The sequence below is a fragment of the Pseudophryne corroboree genome, chromosome 4, assembly GCF_028390025.1.
Source record: "Pseudophryne corroboree isolate aPseCor3 chromosome 4, aPseCor3.hap2, whole genome shotgun sequence".
NCBI lineage: Eukaryota > Metazoa > Chordata > Amphibia > Anura > Myobatrachidae > Pseudophryne > Pseudophryne corroboree.
Window position 1 is genome coordinate 206,885,602 of NC_086447.1, and position 16,826 is coordinate 206,902,427.

The following is a 16,826-nucleotide window of genomic DNA, read 5'->3' on the forward strand; positions in this document are numbered from 1 at the left end:
TCAGAGATACTATGGGCCTGATTCTGAGTGGGGTGCTAGCCACAAGCAATGACGATATGCTGCGCATGCATCTGAGTTGCACAGAGATGCAGAAGGAATTTGGATGCAATGAGTGTGGGTTTCGCTGGGTGTTCCTGGAAGATAAAGTGAGGTGGCTATGCAGACAGGCGTATGTCGGGTGGTGGGGTATGTCATTGACACTGGATGCGTCTAAAGATGCACTACCACTCCCACAAAAAGCCTGCCTGCAAGTTTTGATGGTGCACCTAAAGTAGAACTGATGGATTTGCAATGCCATAGGAAAGTTTGAGTGGGTGTCTCAGTCATGAAGAAATTGGCCGCGGCATTAGCATAAAGTTGCAGATACAGCTGCATTCAACTCAGATTCAGGCCCTATGCCTCTACACTGCAATTCTAAACTGATATTTTGAGTACTATGCTGCCTCTTTCAGGTTTTGATTCGTAATTCTCGAGGAATAGATTTCTGTGGTGGAAGTCTGATCAGCCAACGCTGGGTAATGTCTGCTGCACACTGCTTTGAAGGTATTGATCCACATCATGTTACTATCGGTGAGTGGTCTTACTATTACAGCCAACGAATTATAGCAATTATGGGTTAAATATGCTAATAAATTGTCAATCACCATTAATTATTGTTATTTCTTTAGTAGAGTATTGAAAACAACCAAGGACGGATTGGGAATAAAAAGCGGTCCTGGAAAAATTTGTACTAGTGGCCCCACATGGGCAGCACCAGAGGTGTAAGGTCTAGCCATGGCAGCAGCACCCTCCCCCCAAAACTTTCCAGATAGTGGGCATGTCCAGCATCAAGGGGGAAGTTAAAAATAAATAAAATTAAATATTATGAGCACATTATATGATACATCTTCAGAATTTAGGGAACTACAGTATATAATTCTTTAGAAAGGTATATTTTCTTGCTTATTACACCAACCGTATCCCAATCACTATTCACTCAATCTTATATGTCAGCCAAGCAGGCAGACAGAGCATACACTAGATCATCTGCAATCACAGGCTAAGTGGCAAAGTCATTTTCATATATGTAAATTATTTTGCATCTTATTCATTATGTCTATAAAAAGGACCACGTCTTGAAACAAAACAGGCCCCACTGGTGCGTCGGCCCACTTCCCTGTGAACCCTATGGCCAATCCGCCTCTGAAAACAACAATAAATCACTAGAAAGGGGACCCAGCCTATGACGGGTCACCTCTTACTGTCAGATCCTCCCTGCTCTGTCTGGTCCTGCCAATTTCCGATGCTCCACCCCATCTCTGACTGCTGCTTGTCCTCTACCACACCATCCTGACCTCCCCTGCTCTGCCCTGTATTCCCTCCCCCTTTCCCCCTTCCACTCTAGTCTCTCTGCTTAAGACTATTTTGCCCTTTAAGTCAGTGTGGGTCATAGGTCAGATTGGAGAGCAGCATTGCGCACCTGCAGTCTCTCGAGCGACCTGATGGTTCGCATGATCATCACTCCTCAGGGAAGTCTAGCTTTGCATTGCAATGTTACAGTTTGCCCGAGTTCAAACACGCTGGAGATCCATCGGACGCTAGAGAATTTTTCTTAGTCTTTCTGGGATCGCGGTTTTCAATGGCGTATGTCAGATTTGTATTTGTCAGCCATGTTAGCTGTGTCTACACTCACGAACATGAAGCCTGCACAGGTCAGTGAGATCCATGGAGGCTTCCATGTGTGTGCACAGTTTAAAAAAAAAAAAGTGTAAGAAATATAAAAAAAGCAAATAAAAAAAGCATGGGGTCCACCCCACCAAAGCGTAACCAGCACCAAGCTTTTATAGCCGGTACTGGTTCAGGAAATACTGGAAAAGATGGTGTGAGGGGTTCCTCCGTAATTCAGTGACCCAGCACAGGGCTCTAAAGCCAGTCCTGGTGCTGGAAAATAGAGGGATGAAATTGCGTAGGGGTCCCCATATCTCTAGGAGCAGCACCGGGCTCTTACTAGCAGGGGATAATGATGCAGCAAGTGGACGCAGTTCAGTGGTCACCCTGGCCAAAGCCCTAACTAGTCAGCCCAGGCTTGGGATTCCTGGGAAGTGAGGACTTAAATAAAAGGGTCCCCCTTTCCAGTCTAATCCAGGCCTAGGCTGATGACGTGGATCAAATCGGCAATAGAGATCTGATTTGTGGTGGGTGGCGGGAGGCCTTCTCAGAGTGAGAGGCTGAGAGGTACTTACCCCTAGAGCCCTCCCTCCTGCTTTGGGGGTCTATTCAATTATTGTCGGATCCTCTCTGACGGAGAGGATCTGACACACACTTCAGTATTCAATTTGCGGTAATTTCCGACAGGTTTTTGCCCGTTTTCGACAATGCTGTTGGAAATGCCTGCAAATTCGACAAAATATATTGATCCGTGGCTAATCTGCCGATCAACCTGTTTTCCGACAAGTTGGAAAAACGGCACTGGTCTTGAATAGGTCGACATAAAAAAGTCGGAAAGTGACGTTTTTCCGACAACTTGGGAATCCCAGCAATAATTGAATAGACCCCTTAATCGACTCTGAATAACCCATCTTGTTTTTTTATTATGTGTTTGTTATAAGTGGAGCACTTTAACTGTTCATATAATTAATATTTTAATATTTCTACCTAACTTCTAGGAGACTATGACAAATATCTACGTGATAAGGATGAGCAGAAGATTGCGGTGCTGGAAGTTTTCTCTCACCCATATTATCTGGCAGAACATTATGACAATGACATTGCACTTGTTTACCTACGCAGCCCAGCTATCTTCAGCGAATACACGCGACCTATTTGCTTACCTAGCCCTAGCCTTGGGCAACTACTCACCCAAGAGGGAGAGGTAGGACTAGTAAGCGGCTGGGGAGCCACGCGACATTTAGGTCGTTTTACTCGCTTTTTACTAAAGGTCCGGCTACCTGTTGTCAGCCAAGAGACTTGCATGGCCTCCACTAATATGGTATTAACAGGAAACATGTTCTGTGCTGGATACGCTATGGAAGCCAAAGACGCTTGCAACGGGGACAGCGGTGGGCCATTTGCTGTATTATACCGCAACACCTGGTACCTGATTGGAGTGGTGAGCTGGGGAGAAGGATGTGCAGATGACGGAAAATACGGTGTATACACAAGAGTGGCTAATTATATTTCATGGATAAAGGAGACTATTATAGATACAGAGGGGTTTGATGAGTCGCTTGTACAAACATTATGAGATCAATCAATCATTTCTAGTGTTTAAAAAGACTAAATGCAGTTAGGAGCCGAAGGATGAAGATTAGGAAAAGGATAAGTTTGTGCTAAACAGAAACCACATCCAGCAAGAGGTCTTCAGTAAGAAAGAAAACTATTCAATTGTGAGAGTAAAGCATTGTACTTTGTAAATAGATTGCAATATTATTTTTCCAACAACATTGTGGAAAAACAGACTCATGACAGCATTTGTAAAAGTGCTAATGGAGGATCATTAAGTAGGAGGTTCCAGTATCATTCTCTGTGAAATGTAATAATTAATTGTGCACTTACAGTATACAAGGCATAAAACAATATACAAACACAATTCTACAAGTTACTTACATTGTTAGCTCATTGTTACTGAGCCAGAGAGTCCCAGCACTGGGAAAAATTAGACTGTAACAGCAAAGAAACTGGGCACTATTCATGCATTAGATTAAAGTCCAGGCACCTGTGATAACCAGGGTCTGTCTGGGGGGCAAGCATACAGTATAGTAGTAAGCTAGCCAGGAACTGAACCCAGAGTTAAAAAAAATTACAAGTCTCTCTCTCTCCACATACAGGTATACAGAATTGGTCTTCAGTGTTGCCTGGGTTTTTTTTTCTCTCTCCCTCTCCTACTCCATCTCACATGTTATCTTGCTATCTCTTCCCATCTCTCTCCCTTTATCTCTTGAACATTCTTGTCCTTTTTTTTAGGTCCATTTTCTCTCTCTCTCTTTCTTTCTCGTCACACTTTCTCTATATACCCTAGCACTAATACCCTTCTCAGTCCAGCTGTCACCCTTCTGCCCCTCTCTGTCCCGGATGCCCCTCAGTCTCTCTTTCTTTGTCATGGCCCTTTGTCACGTGGGCTGAGGAGTTATGGATAGACACTCAGTGCAAAGAATGACAAATCAGGCACCAAGTAGTTACCAATGTTTCAATGTTACGACAACATTTTTGTCAGAGCACAACATTGACTGCTTGCATGCCGCCATGGTATATATGTAGAGAGAAAGAGAAAGTAGAGTGATGGGCGCTCTTTCTAATACATTTCAAGTAGATGGGTGCCAGAGGAGGAATCGATAAAGTAGGGATGACCACTGACCATCAGTGATGATGAAGCATCAGATGGTGTTTATTTTTTACTAGTGCTGGGACACAGAGCATAGCCCCACCCCCTGACACTATCAAAGCCCCACCCCCAGGATGTGATTGGTCAGCAGGCCAATCAGAGAAAAAATAGGGATGACCATCGTCGGGAAAATTATCAGTGGTCTTCTATAACATAGTTTGTTACCATTAATGGCCACTCATAGCTTTGCAATTGATGGTAACTATCGGTGATGAGCACACTGATGGCCATCCAAAGAATAGAGCAAAAGAATAGCCTCGGAACTCCAGCAATTGATGCTTAAACAAGGATTTTGTTAAATTGGAGAACTTTTCAAGCACATATGTTTGTGTATGATCTTAAAAACTTTTAAAACATGAAGCACTTTTGAAAGGATGTAGGCCCTCATTCCGAGTTGATCGCTCGCTAGCTACTTTTAGCAGCCGTGCAAACGCATAGTCGCCGCCCACGGGGGAGTGTATTTTCGCTTTGCAGGAGTGCAAACGCCTGTGCAGAAAAGCGGCTGCAAACACATTTTGTGCAGAACAAGACCAGCCCTGTAGTTACTTATTCTGTGCGATGATTGCTGCAACGAGTGACACGGTAATGACGTCAGACACTCGCCCAGCAAACGCCCTCCAATGCTTGCGTTTTTTCCCAAACACTCCCAGAAAACGGTCAGTTGCCACCCATAAACTCCCACTTCCTGTTAATCTCCTTGCGTCCGCCAGTGCGACTGAAAGCGTCGCTAGAACCGGCGCAAAACCACGATGCTCATTGTACCCGTACGACGTGCGTGCACAATGCGGTGCATACGCATGCGCAGATTAGCCCCGTTCTGCTATAATCGCTGTGCTGCAAAAATCCGTAGCGAGCGATCAACTCGGAATGAGGGCCATAAAGAGGTGTGCCACAACAGGAAAGTGCGTGGTTGGGGCACATGGGAGAGGAAGTACGGGGTAGAAATGGGATGGGGGACACCAAGGGGGTAGAAAATAAAGGAAAGGGGCACATACTATTGGTGTATATTTACTAAGGTGCAGGTTTATAGAAGTGAAGATGTTGCCCATAGCAACCAGTCCCAGCTATTACATCCTAGAAGGTGCTTGAAAAATTATGTCAATCTGATCAGTTGCTATGGGCAACATCTCCACTTCTCTAAATCTGCAACCTAGTAAATTTATGTGGAGACAGAGTTACTGTAGATAGGTATACTACACACTGGAGATAGATATAGTAAACACGCAGATACAGCTGCAGTCGCACACAGATTATAAGCATGCCACATATCATTTTAATCAGCAGAGTCTGTTTGTGTGTCAGCTCACTCACACCAGTCATCTCCCGCTGCATGGCGTAATGAGGCAAGATGTATGAGGACACATCTGTACATTGATTTATGGCTATTGAGATCATTGGAATTGTGCAATCCATGCCAGATTTGCCACAATGAATACAAACAGGCTTGAACTGGCCCACAGGGGTACAGGGGAAACCACCGGTGGACCCTACTGCCTGGGGACCCACCTTCTGCTCCAAGGATCAGGTTCTAGACTGTGCACTTGAATTATACATTATACATATGTTATCTTATACTGGACTATGGTTTATTTTCTACAGTGCATTGCTGTTATTAATTTGTTATTAATCTGGTACATTATCATGATTGCAGCAGCTGCATTTACTGTATATTATATTTATGAAGGGGCCCAGATGTTGCACTCTCCAATGGTTAGTCAAGCCAATGAGGTAGCAGGCCACACCCCCTCTGCAGACTGGCCACACCCCTAACATGGGCCCCTACCAATGCATTCCCCCGGCGGGCCCTACATGCCCCAGTCCAACACTGAATACAAAAGTGGATTTTGTTTTTGTGTGTACATGTTCCTCCCAGTAAAAATGTTAATCCTACTTCAGTTTGTATATAAATTTCTTCCATGTTTCCATTCCAATCACTTTAGATTGGAGATGTATGCGGATTCCCTTGTTTTGGTTTCGAACCTAGGTCATTATCGGGTTTTGTTTTTGGCAAAACCACCCTCAAGTGTTTTGGTATGGAGTTGGTTTTTGGTTTGGTTAAAAATCGATAAAAAAATAAATAATTATTGCTACATTTTTTAAAATAAAACAGCTAAAATTATGATCTTTTTGCAATCCAAAACCCGAAATTCAGAATTGAAATCTGATTTCTGAACTATGGGAGATCAGTACTGGAACTTGGTTCGGATTGGAACTCCTTTGGAGATCCAGATCGTTTTTTGATTTGGTTTGGATCCGCAAATTTCGGGTGGATTCAGATTTCTGGAGAACTGAACCGCACATATCCTCTGTAGATAGATACATTAAGATTGTTTAACCAGTATGTGTATATTCTTGTAAACTTTTACGGCTCAATCTGGTCCATAAAAGAAGTACATAAAAAACCTGTATGACAGGCTCCCCTAGCAGTACAGACTGTCATCATTTGCAGGCGTACCTATCTTGCATCTTCTACTAAATTACTTATTTGGAATATAAATAGTAAGGTAATCGATAAAAAGATATTTACCTACTCAAACAATAAAATGTATTATTAAACTCCAGTGGAAGCAGGTGAGAGTTTCCCTGTGTAATGTTCTAATTGATACATGAGGACTAGAGCTTCATTACAACACAAATGTGATGTGACCCACAGATTATTACACAGCACTGCAGCCAGGAGACATACACAATACATTATACAATGGGCTCTAGTTATGAAAGCACTTTTTTCTCCTGCTTTTTTAGAATAAAGGAAAGGTGCCTACTATTTAAATGTTGATTGATGCTCCCCATAATCTCCACCTATGTCACCCCAACAAACTGTTCTTAGCAACTTCCTTCTCACCCAACACCTCCTATTTGATACATGTCTGGTGGAAGATCCCATTGTTAGAGATTTTGGTGTCTATGCGCGAAGCAGTGAAAAGAATGTGAAAAGAGTGGAGAAGTGAGCCATTGGAGAAGTTGTTTGGCAACCAATCAGCGCTGAGATATCATTTATCAAGTACATTCTATAAAATTATACGTAGCAATGGTGCTGATATCTCAGTACCCAGAAACCCCCCCCCCCCCCCCTGATGGTTTTTTTTTTGTGGGCAGAGAAAGCTTTTCACACAGTGATTGCCACCTGCGGCTCCTCAGGCAGAGAATGCTGATGGTTGTGGGAAGCAGCAGGCACTGAGCAGTGATGGGCACTTGGAAGCTGCAGAAGCTGCGTCACTTGACAGTGGCAGGGGAAGCAGGACCTCAGCAGCAGCAGGTAAGGGCGGGCACTTGTAAACATGTGAGACCAATGCAATGGCGGGACGGTAGCAGCGGTTGAGGGGTGCAGTCGGCAGTGGCAGGAGCTGTGGGACTTCGACAATGGCAGTACCGGTGGGCACTAGGCAGCGGTGGGGGAGGCAGACAGTTGACAGCAGTGTAGGGAAGGTGGGTGCAGATGCTTAAGTGTGTATGTTTATGTATGTATGCATATTATATTTATATAGAGAGTAAAAGCTGCAGCTTATTGTATCAATTTCTGACTCTGAAAAGTCCTGCAATATATATATATATATATATATATCTATCTATATACAAAACCACGTTACCCGGCACTCCTGTGTGTTCCCTCCGTCAGGTAAAGGCTGCTCCCGTGCCTTCTTAGACGAGAGTGCATACTCCCGTATACAGAACATCCATTAAAGCGGCACTGGGAGACTTAGTTCAAGTGATGAAAAAAAGTGCTTTTATTGTAGCATAATCGATCTACGAAGGGGCTGCGACCCCGATACGTAGATCGATTATGCTACAATAAAAGCACTTTTTTTCATCACTTGAACTAAGTCTCCCAGTGCCGCTTTAATGGATGTTCTATATATCTATATATATATATATATATATATATATATATATATATCTCTATCTATCTATCTATATATATATATTAGTGATGTGCACCGGACATTTTTCGGGTTTTGTGTTTTGGTTTTGGATTCGGTTCCGCGGCTGTGTTTTGGATTCGGACGCGTTTTGGCAAAACCTCCCTGAATTTTGGATTCGGGTGTTTTTTTTTACAAAAAAACCCTCAAAAACAGCTTAAATCATAGAATTTGGGGGTCATTTTGATCCCATAGTATTATTAACCTCAATAACCATAATTTCCACTCATATCCAGTCTATTCTGAACACCTCACAATATTATTTTTAGTCCTAAAATTTGCACTGAGGTCGCTGGATGACTAAGCTAAGCGACCCAAGTGGCTGACACAAACACCTGGCCCATCAAGGAGTGGCACTGCAGTGTCAGACAGGATGGCAGATTTAAAAAATAGTCCCCAAACAGCACATGATGCAAAGAAAAAAAAAGAGGTGCAATGAGGTAGCTGTGTGACTAAGCTAAGCGACCCAAAAGGCCGACACAAACACCTGGCCCATCTAGGAGTGGCACTGCAGTGTCAGACAGGATGGCCGATTTAAAAAATAGTCCCCAAACAGCACATGATGCAAAGAAAAAAAGAGGTGCAATGAGGTAGCTGTGTGACTAAGCTAAGCGACCCAAGTGGCCGACACAAACACCTGGCCCATCTAGGAGTGGCACTGCAGTGTCAGACAGGATGGCAGATTTAAAAAATAGTCCCCAAACAGCACATAATGCAAAGAAAAATGAAAGAAAAAAAGAGGTGCAAGATGGAATTGTCCTTGGGCCCTCCCACCCACCCTTATGTTGTATAAACAGGACATGCACACTTTAACAAACCCATAATTTCAGCGACAGGGTCTGCCACACGACTGTGACTGAAATGACTGGTTGGTTTGGGCCCCCACCAAAAAAGAAGCAATCAATCTCTCCTTGCACAAACTGGCTCTACAGAGGCAAGATGTCCACCTCCTCCTCATCCTCCGATTCCTCACCCCTTTCACTGTGTACATCCTCCTCCTCATAGATGATTAATTCGTCCCCACTGGAATCCACCATCTCAGGTCCCTGTGTACTTTCTGGAGGCAATTGCTGGTGAATGTCTCCACGGAGGGATTGATTATAATTCATTTTGATGAACATCATCTTCTCCACATTTTCTGGAAGTAACCTCGTACGCCGATTGCTGACAAGGTGAGCGGCTGCACTAAACACTCTTTCGGAGTACACACTGGAGGGGGGGCAACTTAGGTAAAATAAAGCCAGTTTGTGCAAGGGCCTCCAAATTGCCTCTTTTTCCTGCCAGTATACGTATGGACTGTCTGACGTGCCTACTTGGATGCGGTCACTCATATAATCCTCCACCATTCTTTCAATGGTGACAGAATCATATGCAGTGACAGTAGACGACATGTCAGTAATCGTTGGCAGGTCCTTCAGTCCGGACCAGATGTCCGCACTCGCTCCAGACTGCCCTGCATCAGCTCCAGCGGGTGGGCTCGGAATTCTTAGCATTTTCCCTCGCAGCCCCAGTTGCGGGAGAATGTGAAGGAGGAGCTGTTGACGGGTCACGTTCCGCTTGACTTGACAATTTTCTCACCAGCAGGTCTTTGAACCTCTGCAGACTTGTGTCTGCCAGAAAAAGAGATACAACGTAGGCTTTAAACCTAGGATCGAGCACTGTGGCCAAAATGTAGTGCTCTGATTTCAACAGATTGACCACCCGTGAATCCTGGTTAAGCGAATTAAGGGCTCCATCCACAAGTCCGACATGCCTAGCGGAATCGCTCTGTTTTAGCTCCTCCTTCAATTTCTCCAGCTTCTTCTGCAAAAGCCTGATGAGGGGAATGAACCGACTCAGGCTGGCAGTGTCTGAATTGACTTCACGTGTGGCAAGTTCAAAGGGTTAAAACAGGAGAAGAGAAAGACTATATTGGGGCACTCTTAATCAGATATTAGACATCTAAAACTTAACTTTTAATAATTATATTAAAAATAAAGTGACACAGAACAAATTATTTAAATGAAAGTAGTAACAAGTGCCTAGGTGAAAATTATTTGTAATTAATAAATTTGCTGGGAAAAAGTCTGTCAATAATATATGACAGGTTATTTTTTATTCCCAGAGAGAAAATATCTTGGTTTAGTTATCTCCGTATTTATAGATGCTTTAGATGAAAGGGAGGATATATGTGATATAACAATTTTGACAATTTTGAATGTTGCCTATGTGGGTTCTTATACACCTTCTGCTCTATGTTTAGGCAGCCGTGTACCCAGGAAGGCTTTTGCTTAATGAATATTGTATCATTCGACTTTTTGCTACAGACAGAAGTCTGAAAGTGCGAACAAATGCTGATTTGGTATAAATATGTATTAATCAAACAATTTTTATGATAAAGAAAGTCAAAAAAGAAAGAAAAAAAGAAGACAAAAAGAATCTTATGTATATAATGTGTTAAATAATAACTGCTAGAATTTTAAAATACAAGATAGACAAGGTGAAGAGAAGAAAGAAATATTTAAAGGGGGGTGTCTTACTTCTGCTGTTCAGCTGGGTTGTTTACTGCACCTGGTGTTCACTGCTGGTCCCCCACACAGTTACTGACCAGGCCTGCCACAGATTTGCTTCCAAGATCGAACGGGATCAGGCGTATCCTGTGGAGTATGGCCGTAATCTGCTGAATGAGAGAGTATGACTACCAAGATGCTTCTACTGTCCAGATTAGTGGATGAGAGAGCATGAAAATTGTAGTCTGTCTACCAGAAAGATACTAAACTGATAATCTTTTGGCCAATATCGCTGATAAGGGACTCAAAATCCTGTGATCTTGTCAATGTTATTGGTCTGTACAGTTATAGTAACAAATTAAATTACAGTTGGTAAATTGAGAATAGCAAAAATTCAGAGCACATTGCTGTTCTCTTTGTGAAATAAAGACTGATGTGATGCACAGGTTGCTAATTTAGAGATAAAGGCTGGTGTTATATTTAAATCACATAAATATGTTCATAACAATTTAATCTCCATGAACTGAGATTATTAGTGTACAAAAAAAAGAGACACATTCAGCTTTGAGAGAAAGAAATTATGATAATAAGAAAAAACCCTTAATCAAAAATTTTTAACAATGAAGATATTTTGCTGAGAATGAAGTTTTTTCTAGTGCAGAGCAAACATCAGTGCATTATTGTTAATGATACAATAGAAAATAGCAACAGTTCAGAACACACTGGTTAGCAGTTTATAAGGTAAAGGCTGATATAATACATAAATTGCTGCTTTAAAAATAAAAGTTAATGATGTGTTTGGATCACATGGATATATTCATAAGAATTTGATATCAGCAGGTTGAGATTAATAGTGTTCAGAAAAAAGACACCTTAGGCTTATTTGAGAGGAGAATGAAGATAAATTTCCTCTATCTAACAGAGATATTTCACTGAAATAAGGTATTTAAACCCCCTTGGTGCAGAGCAACTGTAAATGCACTCTTTGTTATGAGATTATTATACTCCTATTGCATGTTACTGCACATGAGCAGAATAAAATATCAATTCCTGAATAAATGCAAAGTGAAAATACAAAGTACAGAGAGATGATATAATAAATCTTATTGCCCTAAATGGGCGCTTACTAAACCGTTGTATTCCTTATCTGGGAGTGGGCTGCGCAGTCCCACTGGATCCCACTAAACCAAACGGACCGTTTCACCGTAATGTAGGCTTGCTCACTGGTTCAAAGGGTTGCAGAGCCTTGCACAACGTTGAAATCATTCTCCACTGCGCTTGAGTCAGGTGCATTCCCCCTCCTTTGCCTATATCGTAGGTAGCTGTATAGGCTTGAATGGCCTTTTGCTGCTCCCCCATCCTCTGAAGCATATAGAGGGTTGAATTCCACCTCGTTACCACCTCTTGCTTCAGATGATGGCAGGGCAGGTTCAGAAGTGTTTGCTGGTGCTCCAGTCTTCGGCACGCGGTGGCTGAATGCCGAAAGTGGCCCGCAATTCTTCGGGCCACAGCATCTCTTGCACGCCCCTGTCGTTTTTTTAAATAATTCTGCACCACCAAATTCAATGTATGTGCAAAACATGGGACGTGCTGGAATTTGCCCACATGTAATGCACGCACAATATTGGTGGCGTTGTCCGATGTCACAAATCCCCAGGAGAGTCCAATTGGGGTAAGCCATTCTGCGATGATGTTCCTCAGTTTCCGTAAGAGGTTATCAGCTGTGTGCCTCTTATGGAAAGCGGTGATACAAAGTGTAACCTGCCTAGGAACAAGTTGGCGTTTGCGAGATGCTGCTACTGGTGCCGCCACTGCTGTTCTTGCTGCGGGAGGCAATACTTCTACCCAGTGGGCTGTCACAGTCATATAGTCCTTAGTCTGCCCTGCTCCACTTGTCCACATGTCCGTGGCTAAGTGGACATTGGGTACAACTGCATTTTTTAGGACACTGGTGACTCTTTTTCTGAGGTCTGTGTACATTCTCGGTATCGCCTGCCTAGAGAAATGGAACCTAGATGGTATTTGGTACCGGGGACACAGTACCTCAAGCAATTTTCCAGTTTCCTGTGAATTAACGGTGGATACCGGAAACACGTTTAACACCGCCCAGGCCTGAGTTATCCGCTTTGCAGCAGGATGACTGCTGTGATATTTCATCTTCCTCACAAAGGACTGTTGGACAGTCAATTGCTTACTGGAAGTAGTACAAGTGGTCTTCCGACTTCCCCTCTGGGATGACGATCGACTCCCAGCAGCAACAACAGCAGCGCCAGCAGCAGTAGGCGTTACACTCAAGGATGCATCGGAGGAATCCGAGGCAGGAGAGGACTCGTCAGACTTGACAGTGACATGGCCTGCAGGACTATTGGCTTTCCTGTCTAAGGAGGAAATTGACACTGAGGGAGTTGGTGGTGTGGTTACAAGAGGAAGGGATTTAGTTGGCAGTGGACTGCTTCCGCTGTCACCCAAAGTTTTTGAACTTGTCAATGACTTCTGATGAATGCGCTCCAGGTGACGTATAAGGGAGGATGTTCCGAGGTGGTTAACGTCCTTACCCCTACTTATTACAGCTTGACAAAGGCGAGACACGGCTTGACACCTGTTGTCCGCATTTCTGTTAAAATAATTCCACACCGAAGAGGTCATTTTTTTTGTCATTTGACCAGGCATGTCAATGGCCATATTCGTCCCACGGACAACAGATGTCTCCCAGGGTGCCAGACTTAAACAAACAACCTCACCATCAGAATCCTCCTTGTCAATTTCCTCCTCAGCGCCAGCAACACCCATATCCTCATCCTGATGTACTTCAACAGTGACATCTTCAATTTGACTATCAGGAACTGGACTGCGGGTGCTCCTTCCAGCACTTGCAGGGGGCGTGCAAATGGTGGAAAACGCCACCTCTTCCCATCCAGTGTTGGGAAGGTCAGGCATCGCAACCGACACAATTGGACTCTCCTTGGGGATTTGTGATTTAGAAGAATGCACAGTTCTTTGCTGTACTTTTGCCAGCTTAAGTCTTTTCATTTTTCTAGCGAGATGATGAGTGCTTCCATCCTCGTGTGAATCTGAACCACTAGCCATGAAAATAGGCCAGGGCCTCAGCCGTTCCTTGCCAATCCGTGTCGTAAATGGCATATTGGCAAGTTTACGCTTCTCATCATGCGCTTTTAATTTAGATTTTTGGGTCATTTTACAGAACTTTTGTTTTTTGGATTTTACATGCTCTCTACTATGACATTGGGCATCGGCCTTGGCAGATGACGTTGATGGAATTTCATTGTCTCGGCCATGACTAGTGGCAGCAGCTTCAGCACGAGGTGGAAGTGGATCTTGATCTTTCCCTATTTTACCCTCCACATTTTTGTTCTCCATTTTTTAACGTGTGGAATTATATGCCAGTAATATATCAATAGCAATGGCCTACTGTACCGTACTGCTATATATTATATACTGGTGGTCAGCAAAATTATGCACTGTCCTCCTACTATATATACTGCGCACAACTAAAATGCACCACAGGCATGGATGGATAGTATACTTGACGACACAAGTGGACTACTGTACCGTACTGATATAATACTGGTGGTCACTGGTCAGCAAAATTCTGCACTGTCCTCCTACTATATACTACAAAGCAGCACAGATATGGAGCGTTTTTCAGGCAGAGAACGTAGATATTTTCAGCACACTGAGCACAGATATTTGCAAGCACACTGAGCACAGATATTTGCAGCACACTTAACAGAACTGAGAGAACGCTGCACGTCCTCTCCCTATCATCTCCAATGCACGAGTGAAAATGGCGGCGACGCGCGGCTCCTTATATAGAATACGAATCTCGCGAGAATATGACAGCGGGATGATGACGTTCGGGCGCGCTCGGGTTAACCGAGCAAGGCGGGAGGATCAGAGTCTGCCTCGGAACCGTGTAAAATGGGTGAAGTTCGGGGGGGATCGGATTCCGAGGAACCGAACCCGCTCATCACATATATATATATATATATATATATATATATAATAGTTCAAAGTGCACTCACCAATCCAATATAACTCCACCAAAGCATAGACATCATTCCGACGTTTCGGTCCCCCCTGGGACCTTTGACAAAGAAAAATATTCATGCCAGAGGATTGCTTTTCTCTAAACATGAAGATTTGGTGACACCCCAACAAGCTGCTATAGGAATTGTGTGTGCAGACAATCTCTGCAGAGTATTCAAATGTACTCTTGTAGAACTTGATTGGAACCCCAGCCTGGGGCTCTTAACCAGCACTTGATTTATACTCAGCCGAGTGGTGATCTGGAATATACCCTCACACCAGTACAGACACCCAAAATATGTCACCAAAGGCCTTTGATAAATAGAACATTTTATATTTATGCATGATATTCAATAAAATAAAGTACAATGATATTTTGTTTTTCATCTTACATCATGAGAATAATAAGAATTTACTTACCGATAATTCTATTTCTCGGAGTCCGTAGTGGATGCTGGGGTTCCTGAAAGGACCATGGGGAATAGCGGCTCCGCAGGAGACAGGGCACAAAAAAGTAAAGCTTTACTAGGTCAGGTGGTGTGCACTGGCTCCTCCCCCTATGACCCTCCTCCAGACTCCAGTTAGGTACTGTGCCCGGACGAGCATACACAATAAGGGAGGCATTTTGAATCCCGGGTAAGACTCATACCAGCCACACCAATCACACCGTACAACTTGTGATCTAAACCCAGTTAACAGTATGACAACAGAAAGGGCCTCTTAAAGATGGCTCCTTAACAATAACCCGAATTAGTTAACAATAACTATGTACAAGTATTGCAGATAATCCGCACTTGGGATGGGCGCCCAGCATCCACTACGGACTCCGAGAAATAGAATTATCGGTAAGTAAATTCTTATTTTCTCTATCGTCCTAAGTGGATGCTGGGGTTCCTGAAAGGACCATGGGGATTATACCAAAGCTCCCAAACGGGCGGGAGAGTGCGGATGACTCTGCAGCACCGAATGAGAGAACTCCAGGTCCTCCTTTGCCAGGGTATCAAATTTGTAAAATTTTACAAACGTGTTCTCCCCCGACCACGTAGCTGCTCGGCAGAGTTGTAATGCCGAGACCCCTCGGGCAGCCGCCCAAGATGAGCCCACCTTCCTTGTGGAGTGGGCTTTTACAGTTTTAGGCTGTGGCAGGCCTGCCACAGAATGTGCAAGTTGAATTGTGTTACAAATCCAACGAGCAATCGACTGCTTAGAAGCAGGTGCGCCCAACTTGTTGGGTGCATACAATATAAACAGCGAGTCAGATTTTCTGACTCCAGCCGTCCTTGCAATGTATATTTTTAAGGCTCTGACAACGTCCAACAACTTGGAGTCCTCCAAGTCGCTAGTGGCCGCAGGCACCACAATAGGTTGGTTCAGATGAAATGCTGATACCACTTTAGGGAGAAAATGCGGACGAGTCCGCAGTTCTGCCCTATCCGAATGGAAGATTAGATAAGGACTTTTATAAGATAAAGCCGCCAATTCAGATACTCTCCTGGCAGAGGCCAGGGCTAGTAACATAGTCACTTTCAATGTGAGATATTTCAAATCCACCTTTTTCAATGGTTCAAACCAATGGGATTTGAGGAAATCTAAAACTACATTTAGATCCCACGGTGCCACCGGAGGCACCACAGGAGGCTGTATATGCAGTACTCCCTTGACAAAAGTCTGGACCTCAGGGACAGAGGCCAATTCTTTTTGGAAGAATATTGACAGGGCCGAAATTTGAACCTTAATGGATCCCAATTTGAGACCCATAGATAATCCTGATTGCAGGAAATGTAGGAAACGACCCAGTTGGAATTCCTCCGTCGGAACCCTCCGATCCTCGCACCACGCTACATATTTTCGCCAAATGCGGTGATAATGTTTCACGGTGACTTCCTTCCGTGCCTTAATCAAGGTAGGAATGACTTCTTCTGGAATGCCTTTCCCTTTTAGGATCTGGCGTTCAACCGCCATGCCGTCAAACGCAGCCGCGGTAAGTCTTGAAAAAGACAGGGACCCTGC

At 43.7% G+C, this 16,826-nt stretch overlaps 1 protein-coding gene across 2 annotated transcripts in view; it reads left to right on the plus strand.

The window, feature by feature from the left end:
- Positions 1-3,568, plus strand: part of LOC134909210 (coagulation factor X-like) — a 91,375-nt gene extending 87,807 nt beyond the window's left edge. For both annotated transcript variants that reach the window (XM_063915861.1, XM_063915862.1), the window contains 2 exons: positions 453-570; positions 2,646-3,568. In XM_063915861.1, coding sequence (XP_063771931.1) covers positions 453-570; positions 2,646-3,223 — 696 coding nt within the window. In that variant the 3' untranslated portion in view covers positions 3,224-3,568. The remainder of the gene's footprint in view (positions 1-452; positions 571-2,645) is intronic.
- The last annotated feature ends 13,258 nt before the right edge of the window (positions 3,569-16,826 follow it).